At 36.4% G+C, this 14,327-nt stretch overlaps 1 protein-coding gene across 6 annotated transcripts in view; it reads right to left on the bottom strand.

Moving 5' to 3' along the window:
• Positions 1-9,271: 9,271 nt before the first annotated feature.
• Xiap (X-linked inhibitor of apoptosis) overlaps positions 9,272-14,327 on the bottom strand; it is a 44,825-nt gene continuing 39,769 nt past the window's right edge. For all 6 annotated transcript variants that reach the window (XM_077106939.1, XM_077106941.1, XM_077106943.1 and 3 more), the window contains one exon: positions 9,272-13,767. In XM_077106939.1, coding sequence (XP_076963054.1) covers positions 13,574-13,767 — 194 coding nt within the window. In that variant the 3' untranslated portion in view covers positions 9,272-13,573. The remainder of the gene's footprint in view (positions 13,768-14,327) is intronic.

The raw sequence follows: 14,327 nt of genomic DNA, 5'->3' as shown, positions 1-14,327 counted from the left end.
ACCTGTTGGTGTGGGGTGTTAATATTTATAGTGGGATGGTTGCTAGGGGCTATACTAAAGGTGGAGTCAGTGTGGAGTTACACAATTTTGTTCCAGTTTCTGCAGCACTTGCACATTGCTCTTGCGTTACTTTAAACAAACAAGGGCAAAGTTCAAGGGCACAGGCCAAGGGCACTGACTGGATCATTTAGGAGTTAAGAATTGTTCATAGGCATTTCCTGCTTTTCAGTGGTTCCTGGGCACTTCCTTTGAGACTGAGTATGTTTTTCTTTATCCCCAAATTCCTGTCTCAGCACTGTATAACATCTTTACATTCTTTTCCTTTTCCTTTTTTTTTTTTTTTGGAGGGGGGCACTGTGATGGGGATCTTTCCCAGGGCCTTAAACCAGGGCCTTGTTCATGATAAGCAAGCGGTATACCACTGAATTACACCTCTAGCCCCGCTAAGTCTTATTTTCTGATTCATACCTCCCAGAATTTCTAAGTACCCAGAAAGTACTTAATATACCACTTGACTTAATGGGATAAAGAGAGTAACAATGGTAGAGACTGACAATGAAATGAAACAAGGTTTCATTAAACAAGGTGGCTTAATTTGAATACATATTTCAAATAAAAAGGAATCTATGTGAGACCCATACAGTTCATCCAGCCCCAGCAAAGACTTAAAACAGAAGATGGTTGCCTGGTAAATGAATATTCTTTTCCTTATCCCCCAACATACCTCACAAAACTTGGTTGAGAAAAACTGACTAGTTTCCTGCTCAGAAATTCAAAACCCATTGTAAGAGCTTGAATTTCTCTAATCGGTGGAGGGGAAAGAGAAACCAAATTTATCCGAAATATGAAACCAACGAAAACTAGTGCACATACAGAGTTCTCAGGGATTCTCAATAAATACCTTCAGACCTCTCATCCAAAATGTCCATTTTTTAAAATTTTTTATTCTAATTTGTTATATATGACAGCAGAATTTATTACAATTCATATTATACATATAGAGCACTACAGGGACACAGCCACATCAATGTTTACAGTAGCACAATTCACAATAACTAAACTATGGAACCAACCTAGATGCCCTTCAGTAGATGAATGGATGAAGAAAATGTGGTATGTATGTATGTATGTGTGTACACACACACACACACACACAGTGGAATATTACTCAGCATTAAAAGAGAATAAAATCATGGCATTTGCAGGTAAATGGATGAAGTTGGAGAATATAATGCTAAGTGAAGGTAGCCAATCCCAAAAAACCAAATGCCAAATGTTTTCTCTGACTTAAGGATGCTGATTTATAATGTGGTTGGGGAGGGCATGAGAGGATTAGATGAACACTAGATAGGGCAAAGGTGAAGGAGGGGAAGGAAGGGGGCAAGGGGATAGAAAAGACAGTGGGATGAGATGGACATCATTACCCTAAGTACATGTATGAAGACACGAATGGTGTGACTCTACTTTGTACACAACCAGAGATAAAAAACATCCATTTTTAAAGACTTGGTATGGTGGCCCATGCCCAGGGGCTGGGGATTATAGCTCAATAGTAGAGCAACCCTGATTTCAATTCCCAGTACTGGGGCGGGGGTGGGGGTTTGTAGAAAATCAGTATTGATCCAAATTGTATTGCAGAAGGACAACAAATTCTCAGCCAGCCTGGGCAACATAAGTAAAACAAAACAAAACAAAACAAAATACCTTCCCTCTTTAGTTCTTCAGACATTCCAGACATTGATTCAAAGCTCTGCATTATTTCTCTTCAGGTCCTGAAGTCTCTACCTCCTCCAGAAAACTATCCCCAAGATCCTCCTTCAGTTTAAATTAGATTAGTTCCTATTGCTCTTCAATGCTCTATGACAAATGGTCTAGCACAAAGCCTGCTGGCACTCAGTAGATGTTTAATGTTTGTTCAAAAATAAACGAAGCCTGGCAGGGCATGGCGGTACACACCTATAATCCCAGCAACCTGGTAGGCTGAGGCAGGAGGATAGCAAGTTTGAGGATAACCTCAGCAACTTAGTGTGGCCCTAAGTAATTTGGTGAGGCCCTGTGTCAAAATAAAAAGTAAAAAGTGCTTGGATATTGGGCTGGGGATGTGGCTCAAGCGGTAGCGTGCTCGCCTGGCATGCGTGTGGCCTGGGTTCGATCCTCAGCACCACATACAAACAAAGATGTTGTGTCCGCCGAAAACTAAAAAATAAATATTAAAATTCTCTCTCTCTCTTTTTAGAAAAAAAGTGCTTGGATATATCTCAGTGGTAAAAGTACCTCTGGGTTCAGTCCCCAGCACCAAAGATAGATAGATGATAGATAGATAGATGATAGATAGATAGATAGATAGATAGATAGAGCTGGCTACAGTGGCACATGCTGGTAATCCCAACTACTGGGAAAACTGAAACAGAGGCATAACCAGTTCAAGACCAGCCTTAGCAATTTAGCGAGATCCCGTCTCAAAATAAAACAACAAAAACGACGGGGGATGTGGCTCAGTGTTAAGCACCCTGGGTTAAAATCCCTGGTGTCAAAAAAAAAAAAAAAAAGGACACTGTCTCAAAATAAAAAAAAAGGTAGGGGGTGCTGTGGATTATAGCTCAATAGTAGAGCAACCCTGAGTTCAATTCCCAGTACTGGGGGGAGGGGGAGGAGTTTGTAGAAAATCAGTATTGATGGGCTGGGGATGTGGCTCAAGCGGTAGCGTGCTCGCCTGGCATGCGTGCGGCCCGGGTTCGATCCTCAGCACCACATACAAACAAAGATGTTGTATCCGCCGAGAACTAAAAAATAAATATTAAAAAAAATTCTCTCTCTCTCTCTCTCTCTCTCTCTCTCTCTCTCTCTCTCTCTCTCCTCTCTCACTCTCTTTAATAAAAAAAGAAAGAAAATCAGTATTGATCCAAATTGTATCATATTTATCAGTGCACAGCTGTTAGATAGAGAAGTTTTCCCAGTGTTCATTCATTTGCTCATTCATCCCTTCCCTCATATTATCAATGTACTGAACAAAAATTAACCCAGTCTACGAACAGACTAGATAGTTTTCTAGTCATTGGGAACATAGTGACTAGGGAATCATGGTTCCTGACAAGATTGGCCTTGACAATGTAGTGGAAAGTGTTCGTTCTCATTTTCAATTTTTTTTTTCCCTGCAGGGGCTGGAACCTAGGGCCTTGAGCATGCTAGATGAGTACTTTATTACTGACCTACACCCCAGCCCTCATTTCCAAATTATTATTTTTTTTTTGTATTAGGAATTGAATCCAGGGATGCCTGTACACTGAGCTATATCCTCCCCACCTCCTTTTTAAAAGTTTGAGGCAGGGCCTCCCTAAGTTGCTGAGGTTGGCCTTAAACTTGGCAATGTTCATGCCTTAGCCTCCCAAGTTACAGGCATGTACCACCGTGCCTGACCCCATTTCCAAATTCTTTAGATCATAAATGTAGTTATAAATTTTGTTTCTTTGAGAATTACTTTGTGCAATTCTAGTAAGTCAGACAGGTTAAGAAACACATTAACCTACTTATAATTTATAATTTGGTTTTGTGGTTTGTTATCATCTGGTCAACCAGATATTACCATCTAAAAAAGAGCCTGGATTTAAATGTATATATGTCAGACAGTGAGGCAGCCAATTTAGCTAACTCACGCCAAAAATTAGCTAGAAACAGCTTCACTGCCTATAAGAATAGCTTGACTGGTGATTCACCATATGATTTAGGTGAGTCAGATAACCTCTATGTCTGGGGTTCCTCAGCTGTAAATTACAGGATGGTAGGAAAATAATGAATGAGAAACACAATGGCATAGTGCAAGATTAACCAAATTTGTGAGGGTTCTTGTCATGGCTTTGCTTGCACTTATCTGTATGACCTTGGGCAAATCATGTAACTTTTCTGTGACTGTTTCATTATCCGCAGAATTATAATAAACTGCCCATGTTCAGAGGGATGTTATGAAATAATAGACTAGTTAAAGTGCTTTGAAAACTAGTTTCAGAGATGTTAAGTTGGCAACACTGACTTGTAACAAGAGATCCTTTGGGAATACAAATTATGATCTCTGCTTCATATATACTTTTTCATCTTGTAAAATTTATTTATTTGTTTGTGTATTTATTTATAGTACTGGGGATGAAACCCAGGGCCTTGCATATGTTAGACAAGTGCTTTACCATTGAGCTATGCCCCCAGTCCCTGTTCATATATTCTTACTTTCACATGTTAAAAAACAGCTGTCTTGACTTCCCAAGTAAATCTATTTGAGAGTCACTTGTTTCTCTCTCTCTTTCTCTCTCTCTCTTTTTAGCAGTGATGGCAATGGAACCTAGGGCTTTACTCATGCTCAGCAAGTTCCCTACCATTGAGCTACACACCCAGCCCCTATTTCAGGGCAACTTGAATGGTAAGGTCTAAGAATACCATTTCCACCACTATACACAGCAATAATTTCTCCAATTCTCCCCAGGGTATTACCCATATACTTCTGATTTAGACAAAGAGCAACAATGTAGAATGGAAGGCAAAGAGATAATATATGTGAAGGATTTTCAAAGTTATGGAAATGGCCAAGAAACTGTACAAATGAATTTCATCACCCTACATCCCTCATTAATCACACACTGGTCCACATGTTTTATTTGGTGTTCAACTCACCTGTAATTATTCCAATAAACCCTAATTAGAGGCATGATTCCTCAGGCTTACATAGAGGGTTCATACATTTTGAATCCTTTCATGTACATTTTCTCATATCATCCCCATAATAATCCTCTAAGGTAGGTAGAACAGAAGTTATTATCCCCATATAGTAATATTTTTGTTATGCTTTATTGCATATAACTGAGCAAACATTGATTTATAACATTTAGCATAGGTCTTTTCACCTAATTCTTTTTTTTAATTTTTATTTTAGTTGTAGATGGACAAAATATCTTTATTTAATTTATTTATTTGTATGTGATGCTGAGAATCAAACCTAGTGTCTCACATATGATAGGCAAGCGCTCTACTGCTGAGCTACAACCCCAGCCCTTTTTGACCTAGTTCTTATAGATCACATTAAATATAGCATATCTGAAAAGTTTACAACAGCAAACTAAGAAAGGAATAAGGGCAGCACAGAGTACATTCATTTTAGTAATCAAAAACACACACAAAAAATCTAGTTGAAGGAAAAACAGGTTTTTCCAGATGAGTTAGGTCACTCTCTTTACTTAATGATTAACACAGTTCTTTGTTAAATTTCTACTAAGAAATCCATGTATGACGTTTGTTTAATGAAAAATAAAATGGTTTTAGCAAGTTTTTCTCTACTTCAGATTAATTTTATAGGGGTATTTGCAGCCTTTTGTTTTTAGTACTAATTCCTCTGAAACATCAGTTATGTGCTCATGAACACACTCATATGTTCTTTTTTTCCCTTCAATACAATTGCCAGTAATCTGGCAGAAGCAGAGCCTAATCTCTGCCAAACAAAATTCCAATATTTAATGAGAAAATACATTTTTGATGCCTTAGCCAAAAAATGCAAAGCCCTAATATAAGCTAATGGAATTAAAAAGAAATCCCTAGTACCTAGTACCTAGTAACGGAATAAAGATAAACACACACAGAAAGAAAAAATGACTATCAAAATAAAAGTTAACATAACAAATGGATATAGGTCATTTTGCATGTAAAATATATATTTGGGGGGCTGGGGATACAATTCAGTGGTTGAGCACTTGCCTAAAATGTGTAAGTCTGAAGGTTCCATCCCCAGCACTGCCAAAAAGAATCTATTGAAATAATAATTTAGATTTTGAAGAAAGATCAGTTTCAATATATAATATCTTGATTAATTATATCCTAGTCTTTCTTTGCAAATTTAAATTCTTCTGGGAAATTAAGAGAGAAAAATAACAATTGAAGTTTGATTTCTCCCGGGCTTTTGTTTGTTTGTTGGCAGTGATGGGAATCGAATCCCAAAGCCTCTTGTATGCTACATGAGTATCTACCACTAAGCTACACCCAGCCCTGGTTCCTTACTAGTTTTTAACCAGTATCCTTCCAATATCTATTCATGAACTTCAAATCAACAAGTATAGGCCCCATGCAAAAGAGTTCTTATGCTATTGTCATAAATTATGGTACATATAGAATCTTGAAAAATCTCAAATTAACTGGAATAAGACTTAAATTTGAAGCAGACCAAATCTATACAAATGCCTAGGTTACACACATATTTGTTATAAATAAATAAGTGGTTTGGGGGAAGACAAAAGTGAGGACACTGACTGTTATCCAGCCTCGCCTCTCTCAAGATTTTTATTTTGGTCACAGTAGAGACCAATATAGACCTGCAAGTGTGGATTTATACAACTCTAAAGACCTTTAGTGGCCTACGACCTTCACCCTACTATATTTCATCCTTTTGTGTTATAGATTACTTTAAAATTTTCAGAACTAAAAAGTACAGAACTGTTAATTATTATGAATTAGAGAGGCTGACTCCAATTCTGAAATTGTCTCATTCCAAATTAAAGGCTCACATTTCACCAAAGCTTTGGCTCTCTCAAGAAGTGCAGATCTGTTCTGTACAATCTCAACTGGTTGCTGTTGTACTAGCACTTAAGAGGCAGCCTTCAAATACTTAACTCTTTCACTGCTTGACTGGAGGATAGTTTAATGGCAATGAGCAAGATGAGGCTATTCTGAACTCAGCAATGCTAGGGTTGAAGAAATATTCATTACAAAGTTCAAAATGTACTGTGTATCCAAAACTTTTTCGAGAAGTAATATCAGAAAGGACTTATATGATTTTTATTTATTTATTTTTAGTGGTGCTAGGATCCAGCTTAGGGCCTTGTGTGTGCCTGGCAAGTTGTTGCATTTTTATACCCCATTTTTGGTAACATGAGAAAAATACAGTACTGGTTCAGCAACGAGTTATAGGGAAAAGTAAAAAAGATGAGGAAATACTCATTCCCTGAGAATGAAATCAATTTGATTTGACTTACAAACTGCAACCATTTAGTTCTTTCTGAATTCAGACCCCATATAATATTCTAGTGCTTTCAAGCTTTTTATTTCAGTGCTAGAGATCCAACCCAGGGACTTTCACATCCTAGTGCAGGCAAGTGCTCTACCACTGAGCTACACCATCAGGCAAAGTAATTTTTATAGCACTATTAAGTTCGGGTGTTTCATTTCCCTTAATCTTCAAATAAGGGGGAAAGGGGAAATAAATTTGATTGGTGGATACTGGAGATTGAACCCAGTGATGCTTTTTTATTTATTTTTGTGGCACTGAAGATTAAGCCTTGGGCCTCCCGCATGATAGGCAACTGCTGTATCACTGATCTATATCCCCAGACCACCCTTTTTATTTTTAAACAGTGTCTCACTAGGTTGCTAAGGGTCTTGTTAAATTGCTGAGGCTGGCCTGGAATCCTACTCCCTCAGCCTCTCAAGTCACTGGAATTATAGGCATGCACTACCATGCCCACCTTAAAGTTGATTTTGATGGTTTAAATGTCCATTAAAATTCAGCAATAATAGTGGTGAGTGGTGAGTCAAGTCAGGGTCAGTGGTGTATGCCTGTAATCTCAATGATTCAGGAGGCTGAGGCAGGAGGATCAGAAGTTTGAGGCCATCCTCACCACCTTAGCAAGGTCCTAAGCAATTTATCAAGACCCTGTCTCAAAATTAAAAAAAAATAAAAAGTGCTGGGGATGTAGCTCAGCGGTAAAAGCATCTCTGGGCTCAATCCCCAGTACCCCCCCCCCCCACACACACTGAGTTAAAATTGACACATTTACGTGAATTTTTTTCTTTTCTGTTAGAGACAGTTAAAGAGGTAATTATATGAGAAATGAATGGATACTTTAGCATATTCAGGGGTTGGGGGAGGCCTAGATGAAACAAGGCTAACAAAATGTTGATAATTATTGAAGTTGACAGATGAGTACCATAGGTTCATTATACTTTCTACTTTTGTATAAGTTTGAAAATATCTGTCATAGCTTTGAAAATTCACATCTTCTGCTAGGCATGATGGCTCATTCCTGTAATCTCAGTAACTAGGAAAGCTGAGAAAGGAGGATCACGAATTTGAGGCCAGCATCAGCAATTTAGCAAGACCCTGTCTCGGAAATAGATTAATTAATTAAAAAGGCTGGAGATGTAGCTCATTGTAGAGTGTCTCTGGGTTCAATCTCCAGTACCCGGGAAAAAAAGGAAAAAGAAAATTTGTATCTTCAATATTAACTGAAAATGTGCCCAGTAACAGTGACTAGAAGCTAAGGTGGGAGGATTACAAGTTTGAAATCTGCCAGGGCAACTTAGTGAGAACTACCTCAAAAATAAAAATGCCTGGGGATGTAGTTCAGAGGCAGAGCACTTCTGGGTTCGATCCCCAGCACCCCCTTCCTCCCTCAAAGAGAAAGAAATGTAGCTGATGTGTAAGAAAAAAACTTTGTCGACTGCACTCAACAAAGTTCTGGTTTATCTCAGATACAGTGATAGCACTGTCAAAGATTAGATAACCAGTCCCTACACAGATGAAGCCTGAAATATACCTCTTAATTTAGGAACCTCCATTGTGGGCAGGAAGGGGTAGAGGAATAGCCACTTGAAATACCTACTTCTAAATTTCTCTCTGCCAAAGGATCCTTTATTCCCTTGCTCTTTATCCCATCTGATTGCTCCCAGCTTCTGAAACTCTCAGGGCATATACTTCTTCAAACTCACAAAAAATCCTTCTTTGCTCAATGCTTCAAAAGAGTAATAATTTTTTAGGTTCATTTTTATTCACTTTGTTGGAGCTTTGTTATAGTGACTATCCTACCTCTTGCAATAAGACTAATCTTTGTATGGAGAGAGGTGCTAAATATTGCTCTTATTTTTAAAGATCTTTTTTTGGTGCTGGGGATTGAACCCAGTGCCTCACACCTGCCAGGTGTACATTCTACCAATAAGCTACACTCTAGCACCCACTTGAGTAAAGGTGAGAGGGCCATTTTCTTTCTTTCTTTCTTTCTTCTTCTTCTTCTCTTTTTTTTTAGTACCAGGGATTGAACTTAGGGGTGATTTACCACTGAGCCACACTCCCAGCCATTTTTATGTTTTATTTTGAGACGGGTCTTGCTAAATTGCTTAGGATCTCGATAAGTTGCTAAGACTGGCTTTGAACTCTCGATCCTCCTGCCTCAGCCTCATGGCGTGAGCCACCATGCCCAGCTTATTTTATTTTTTTCTAAGACAGTAAAACAAATGCAAAGTAATATCATTTTAAAGAATAGTACTTTATTGAATAAGTTTTATTCACAGAAAAATAAGCTTTAATCTACAACAAATGCCAGATTATACAGCAAAAAGCAATTTTCTTAGTTTTCCATACTGATGGAAAGGTTCCTACTAAGTGAAAAAAAAGCCATAAAATTATATTCACAAATATAGTACTCTGTCTCAAAACATTTCACATGATTATTCACACGACTAATACAATATGAATCAGTCATTCTTAAAGTATAACAGTAATAAAAAATGCAGAATCTAACAGAAATTATATCAAAGCCTTTGTTACATCAAATCAAAAAAGCAAATTTGTTACTAAGTACAGACAAAATGGCAAAATATACTTGTATAGTAATTTTAAATGTTACATTAATGATACATAATAAACGTAGTAAATGCCAAACATCTGTATGCATATCTCCAAAAGTCAGGCTTCAAAATACAATCTTACCACCCAAACATTAATGTAGTATTGTCTAATTTGAAGACATATATATTTAAGATTGTCCTATGTATCAGTTATAAAGTGTCAATTAATATTTAGTGAAAACTAGGGCACAGCAGAAAGAATAGTTGGAAAAATAAACATTTAAGACCTCCCATCCCAGGACAAGTAGCTTTGGTGAATTTTCTCACCTTCAAACTATGTCCCAGTCAGGGCTCTGCCACTGATTAGCTATGTAGCTTTGAACAAATTACCTCTCCTCTGAGTCTCAGTTGCTTCACCTGCGAAATGAGGGGGACCTCTCTAAAATCACTTCGAACCCTGACATTATGACTTTATTATACCAAGAAAGAAATCTACATTGTGTTAAGTGTATAAGGTTCAAACTGAAATGGATTATTAGGGTGAGAATAAGTCAATTGTTTCTACTAGGAAAGCTCAACTGAATTTAATATTTTTTTTTCAAAATACTTTAAAATAATTTAGATATTTAAAGGGTTTGACCTATTATTTCAGTTTACATCTACATTATGAGAAACAAAAAAAGGACAAGAAACAGTTACTGAAAGAGTTACCATGTAAGATTTTTTTCTAAGTTTTAGTTCAAATATCTTATTCAGGGCACACCTGCAGAGGGGTAAAAGGGTGTTAGGACAGGAATTAATGTAGCAGATGCTTTTACAGATACGGTCTCCTTGAACTCTCATGACCTTAGAAGATAGGTATTATTCTCATTTTATAGATGAAGAAATGGCTACCTTTAAAAAAAAAAAGACCAATTTGACTAAAAAGAGCTATATCTACCAAACAATTCCTTCCCATTCTAATGGCAAGGACACAACTTATCCAATTTATTCCACCCTCATTCCACCCCCTTCTCATTTGACATGTAAGAAATCAGAAATAAAACCATAATTTGGATCTAAAGGGAACAATGTATACAACTAATGCTGGGGTGGTATAGTTTCCTTTCAGAGGGTTCAAAACACATATTTTATCCACTAAAATGGAAACAGAAAAAAAACTACTAAAATTTAAATATCAAAATACACATGGCCAAATAATATTATATACACTCACTACACTCACTCCACCCAATCTCAGTCCCTAACCAAAGGGAGGGGAAAAAAACAAATCTAGCAGGAAAGGCAATATAAAGCCACTAATTAATAAACTGGAATTTATTTTACAAATGTTAAACTCATTTCTTAGAAATTAAGCCAAGTTTTTGATAAGCACACTAAATTATTACAAATGAAGATGCCTATTTATTACAAATAACTTCAACCTTCACATGACTAAAATGTAGTAAAATAGGTGGTGACTTGAAAAATCCCAGAGTGAATGTTGCACAGAAAACAAACATCTACATGTAGATACTGAGAACTCTCTGTGTGTGTGTGGGGGGGGAGGATATTTAGATCTGGTTGTATTTTTGACCTTGCAAGTGACAAATTTTTGTACAATTAGATGGAAAGGATCCAGTGCTTTTTTTGTGATGCGGATAGAGACAAACTCTGGTAAGTCTCCAAAAATTTGATTAGAAGCTGGAGTGCTGAGTGATTTTAAGAACCTGAAGGAACAGCATTTCTAAACAATTCTTAAAATAAACTTGTTAGCCACCTCAGCTTCATGCATTAAATTTCACAACTCATGGAGAGAGAGGAAAAAAAAAAGAGGTCTTGCTTAACTCTAAACACAAATTTTAAAAGCAGAGTTATAATGAACTGAGGCTCCTAGAACAGGAAAAGCCTTATGTTAAAACAATTTAGTCCTTGGCTAACATCTAGATTGAGCTACCTACATGACTTGGAGCTTAAGTGTCCTGGAAAACATGTTTTAAAAACTTTAACACTTTTCTCCCCTGTTGAATGCTTTAAATGTACATTTAAATTCAAAGCTTAGACTATACAGATCTAATTTAACTTAATGACTATATCATCAAACCTAAGTAGAAGATAGTACAAAGGAGAATAACTGAGAATTTATATAATAAAACAGAAATAGGGCAGTCATTACTTAATTCTTAAAGTTCTTATTTTAATTTTCAATGCTTTAAATGAATATCACTTAACATAGTAGTGAACAGAGGTTTGGAGACTATAACAATACTTTCTCTTAGAAAATACAATGAAAATATATATCTTTAATAGTTTCACTCTCAAACTAATCTCTGCAGTAAAATGCCTCACTTGCCTCTATAATAGGTCTGTCATGATCATCTTATAATGTAAATCCTGGGTGTTCTATGAAGAATTTTAAAACTTTCATTTTTTACCTATACTGACTCTTATTCAAGTTCTTAAAAATATTTTTAAACAACTATTCTTCTCTTGTCAGTATTTTATAATTTCCAAGAGTTAGAATTTCAAGAGAACATTTTTTTAAAGAAGAAACATCTACTACTATTACTAGTCAAGAAAACAACAAAAAAATTAGGTAAAGACTAACATTTTGTCCTATATACATCTTAATCATCCTAACAGTAAAAACTCACATGAAACTTTAAGATACAAGATGATATGGAAACCTCAACATGGAAAGCTGTCACTATAACTACAAGCAGTGTACAAACATGCTTCTACTTTTACCTACAAAAGCTGACAGATGTTTAAAATACTGGGTTAACAAAGAATCTTTTAGTAAAGTGACTTAGGCAGGCTTAAACTAGCAAGGATTAAGGATGAATCCTTACTAATTAATTGGAAGATCTGAGACATATTTTATATTTCATTTTACAAAATCAGAAATATTTATTTTGAAACAAGATAAGAAGACATGGTCTGCCTGTCAGGAAACTACCACTCAGAAATATTTTTCATCCACAAGGCAGGTAAAACATAAAAACATTTAAATTTCACATTGGCACCAAAATGGTTAACTGCTCCACCTTCTTGGATTAGAAAAACTAAAGCTGAGTGATAAGTAGTTTTGCAGGCGTTTGAACATGCCTAAGCCTTTAAATCAGTAAAATACTTTCTAAAAATTCTGATTACAAAAGTAATACATACTTATAAAAATTCAAAACAGAACAAAATTAAAAAAAAATAGAAAGTGAAGGGCCCCTAAAAACCCCTTTGGGACCCAACCCCCCAACCCTCAAGAAAAAAACCACATTTAACAGTTTGGTACATCTTTCCAAATCTTTTGTTCTGTACAGATACAAAATATGCACACCTTGATTTGGCTCAGACTATACATAGTGTTTTGCCATGTGCATTTTATACTTAATATATCTTTGACATCTTTCCATGTCAGTACATGTTATTAAATAGCCTTTTAGAAATGGCAAAACCACTTTAAAAAAATCATTCACACAAATGTTATAATTTTAAAAGAAAATGGACAGAATCCTAAAACACAAAGACAAACATCTAAATATAATCTCTATCTTTCCACCAGTGTGGAACAGCTCATTCCTTTTTCACACAAAACAAATTATGTGATTGGGGAGATTAACTCTAATCTCCACATTTATACAGAATGCTCCATTTGTTAAGCCTATCTGAAAAGAATGAAAAATTTGGATGATTAATTCACTTACACTTAGAATCTAAGTCAGTGTACTACAAATATACATTGTGATAAGTTTTAATATAATGCTCCTTAGTCTAGGGTTTCAATTGAATAACAATTAAAAAAAACTGGACAAATCATTCAGCTAATAACCTGAAAGATCCAGATATTCAAAGTTTAGGTTGCCAACTAAAACACTGCTGTTAACATTTTTTCTTACTTGGTAAGCAAATGCTAATGGAATTCAATGCTGATTACTTAAAGTTCCTTCACATCACATATTCAATCAGGGTAATAAAAAGAACATAACATGCCCACTTCGGAGTTTGATTAAGACATAAAAATCTTTTGCTTGAAAGTAATGACTGTGTAGCACATGGGACATTTGTCAACAGCTTCAGCACATTGTTTACAAGTGACCAGATGTCCGCAAGGAATAAAAACTACAGCAATATTTCTATCCATACAGATTTTGCAAAGCTTCTCCTCTTGCAGGCGCCTTAGCTGCTCTTCAGTACTAATCTCTGCACAAAGAGAAAATAAATATACAAATTTTAGACTTTCTTAGTTGTTTAAATTCAGTGAACATTTATTGAACCCCTACTGTGTTCTAGACACGCAAGTGCTGAGAGATATCAGGATGACTCACACACGGCATGTGTTCTTAAATAGCTTGCATGCTAGTGGGAGAGGATGTGAGATGAGGCTATAGAGGTAAGCACAAAGTACAAAGTGATAAGTGCTATAATAAAGTTACGTACAAAGTGCTCTGGGACAAGATGAACAAGTTCTATTCAGGCTAGTTGGCAAAGGATTCATGGGAGGGTGGGGGGAGGAGAGCAGAGGAATGCCATTTATGCATGGGCAGCAATTTGCCATGCAGAAAAGAGTTAGGTAAAAGTAGCAGCATATGAAAAGGCCACAGCATCCCAGAAAGGAATGGATTTGAGGGACACTTCTGCAGTGGGAATTCTAGCTACTCCAGAGGTTGAGGCAGGAGGACCTCAAGTTTGAAGCCAGCCCAAGCCAGCCTTGGCAGTTTACTGAGATCCTGTCTCAAAATAAAATAAAAAAGGGTGAGGCA

Source organism: Callospermophilus lateralis, chromosome X (assembly GCF_048772815.1).
Source record: "Callospermophilus lateralis isolate mCalLat2 chromosome X, mCalLat2.hap1, whole genome shotgun sequence".
Taxonomy (NCBI): domain Eukaryota; kingdom Metazoa; phylum Chordata; class Mammalia; order Rodentia; family Sciuridae; genus Callospermophilus; species Callospermophilus lateralis.
Note: the sequence above shows the minus strand (reverse complement) of the source record. Positions and strands in the feature narration are given on the sequence as shown.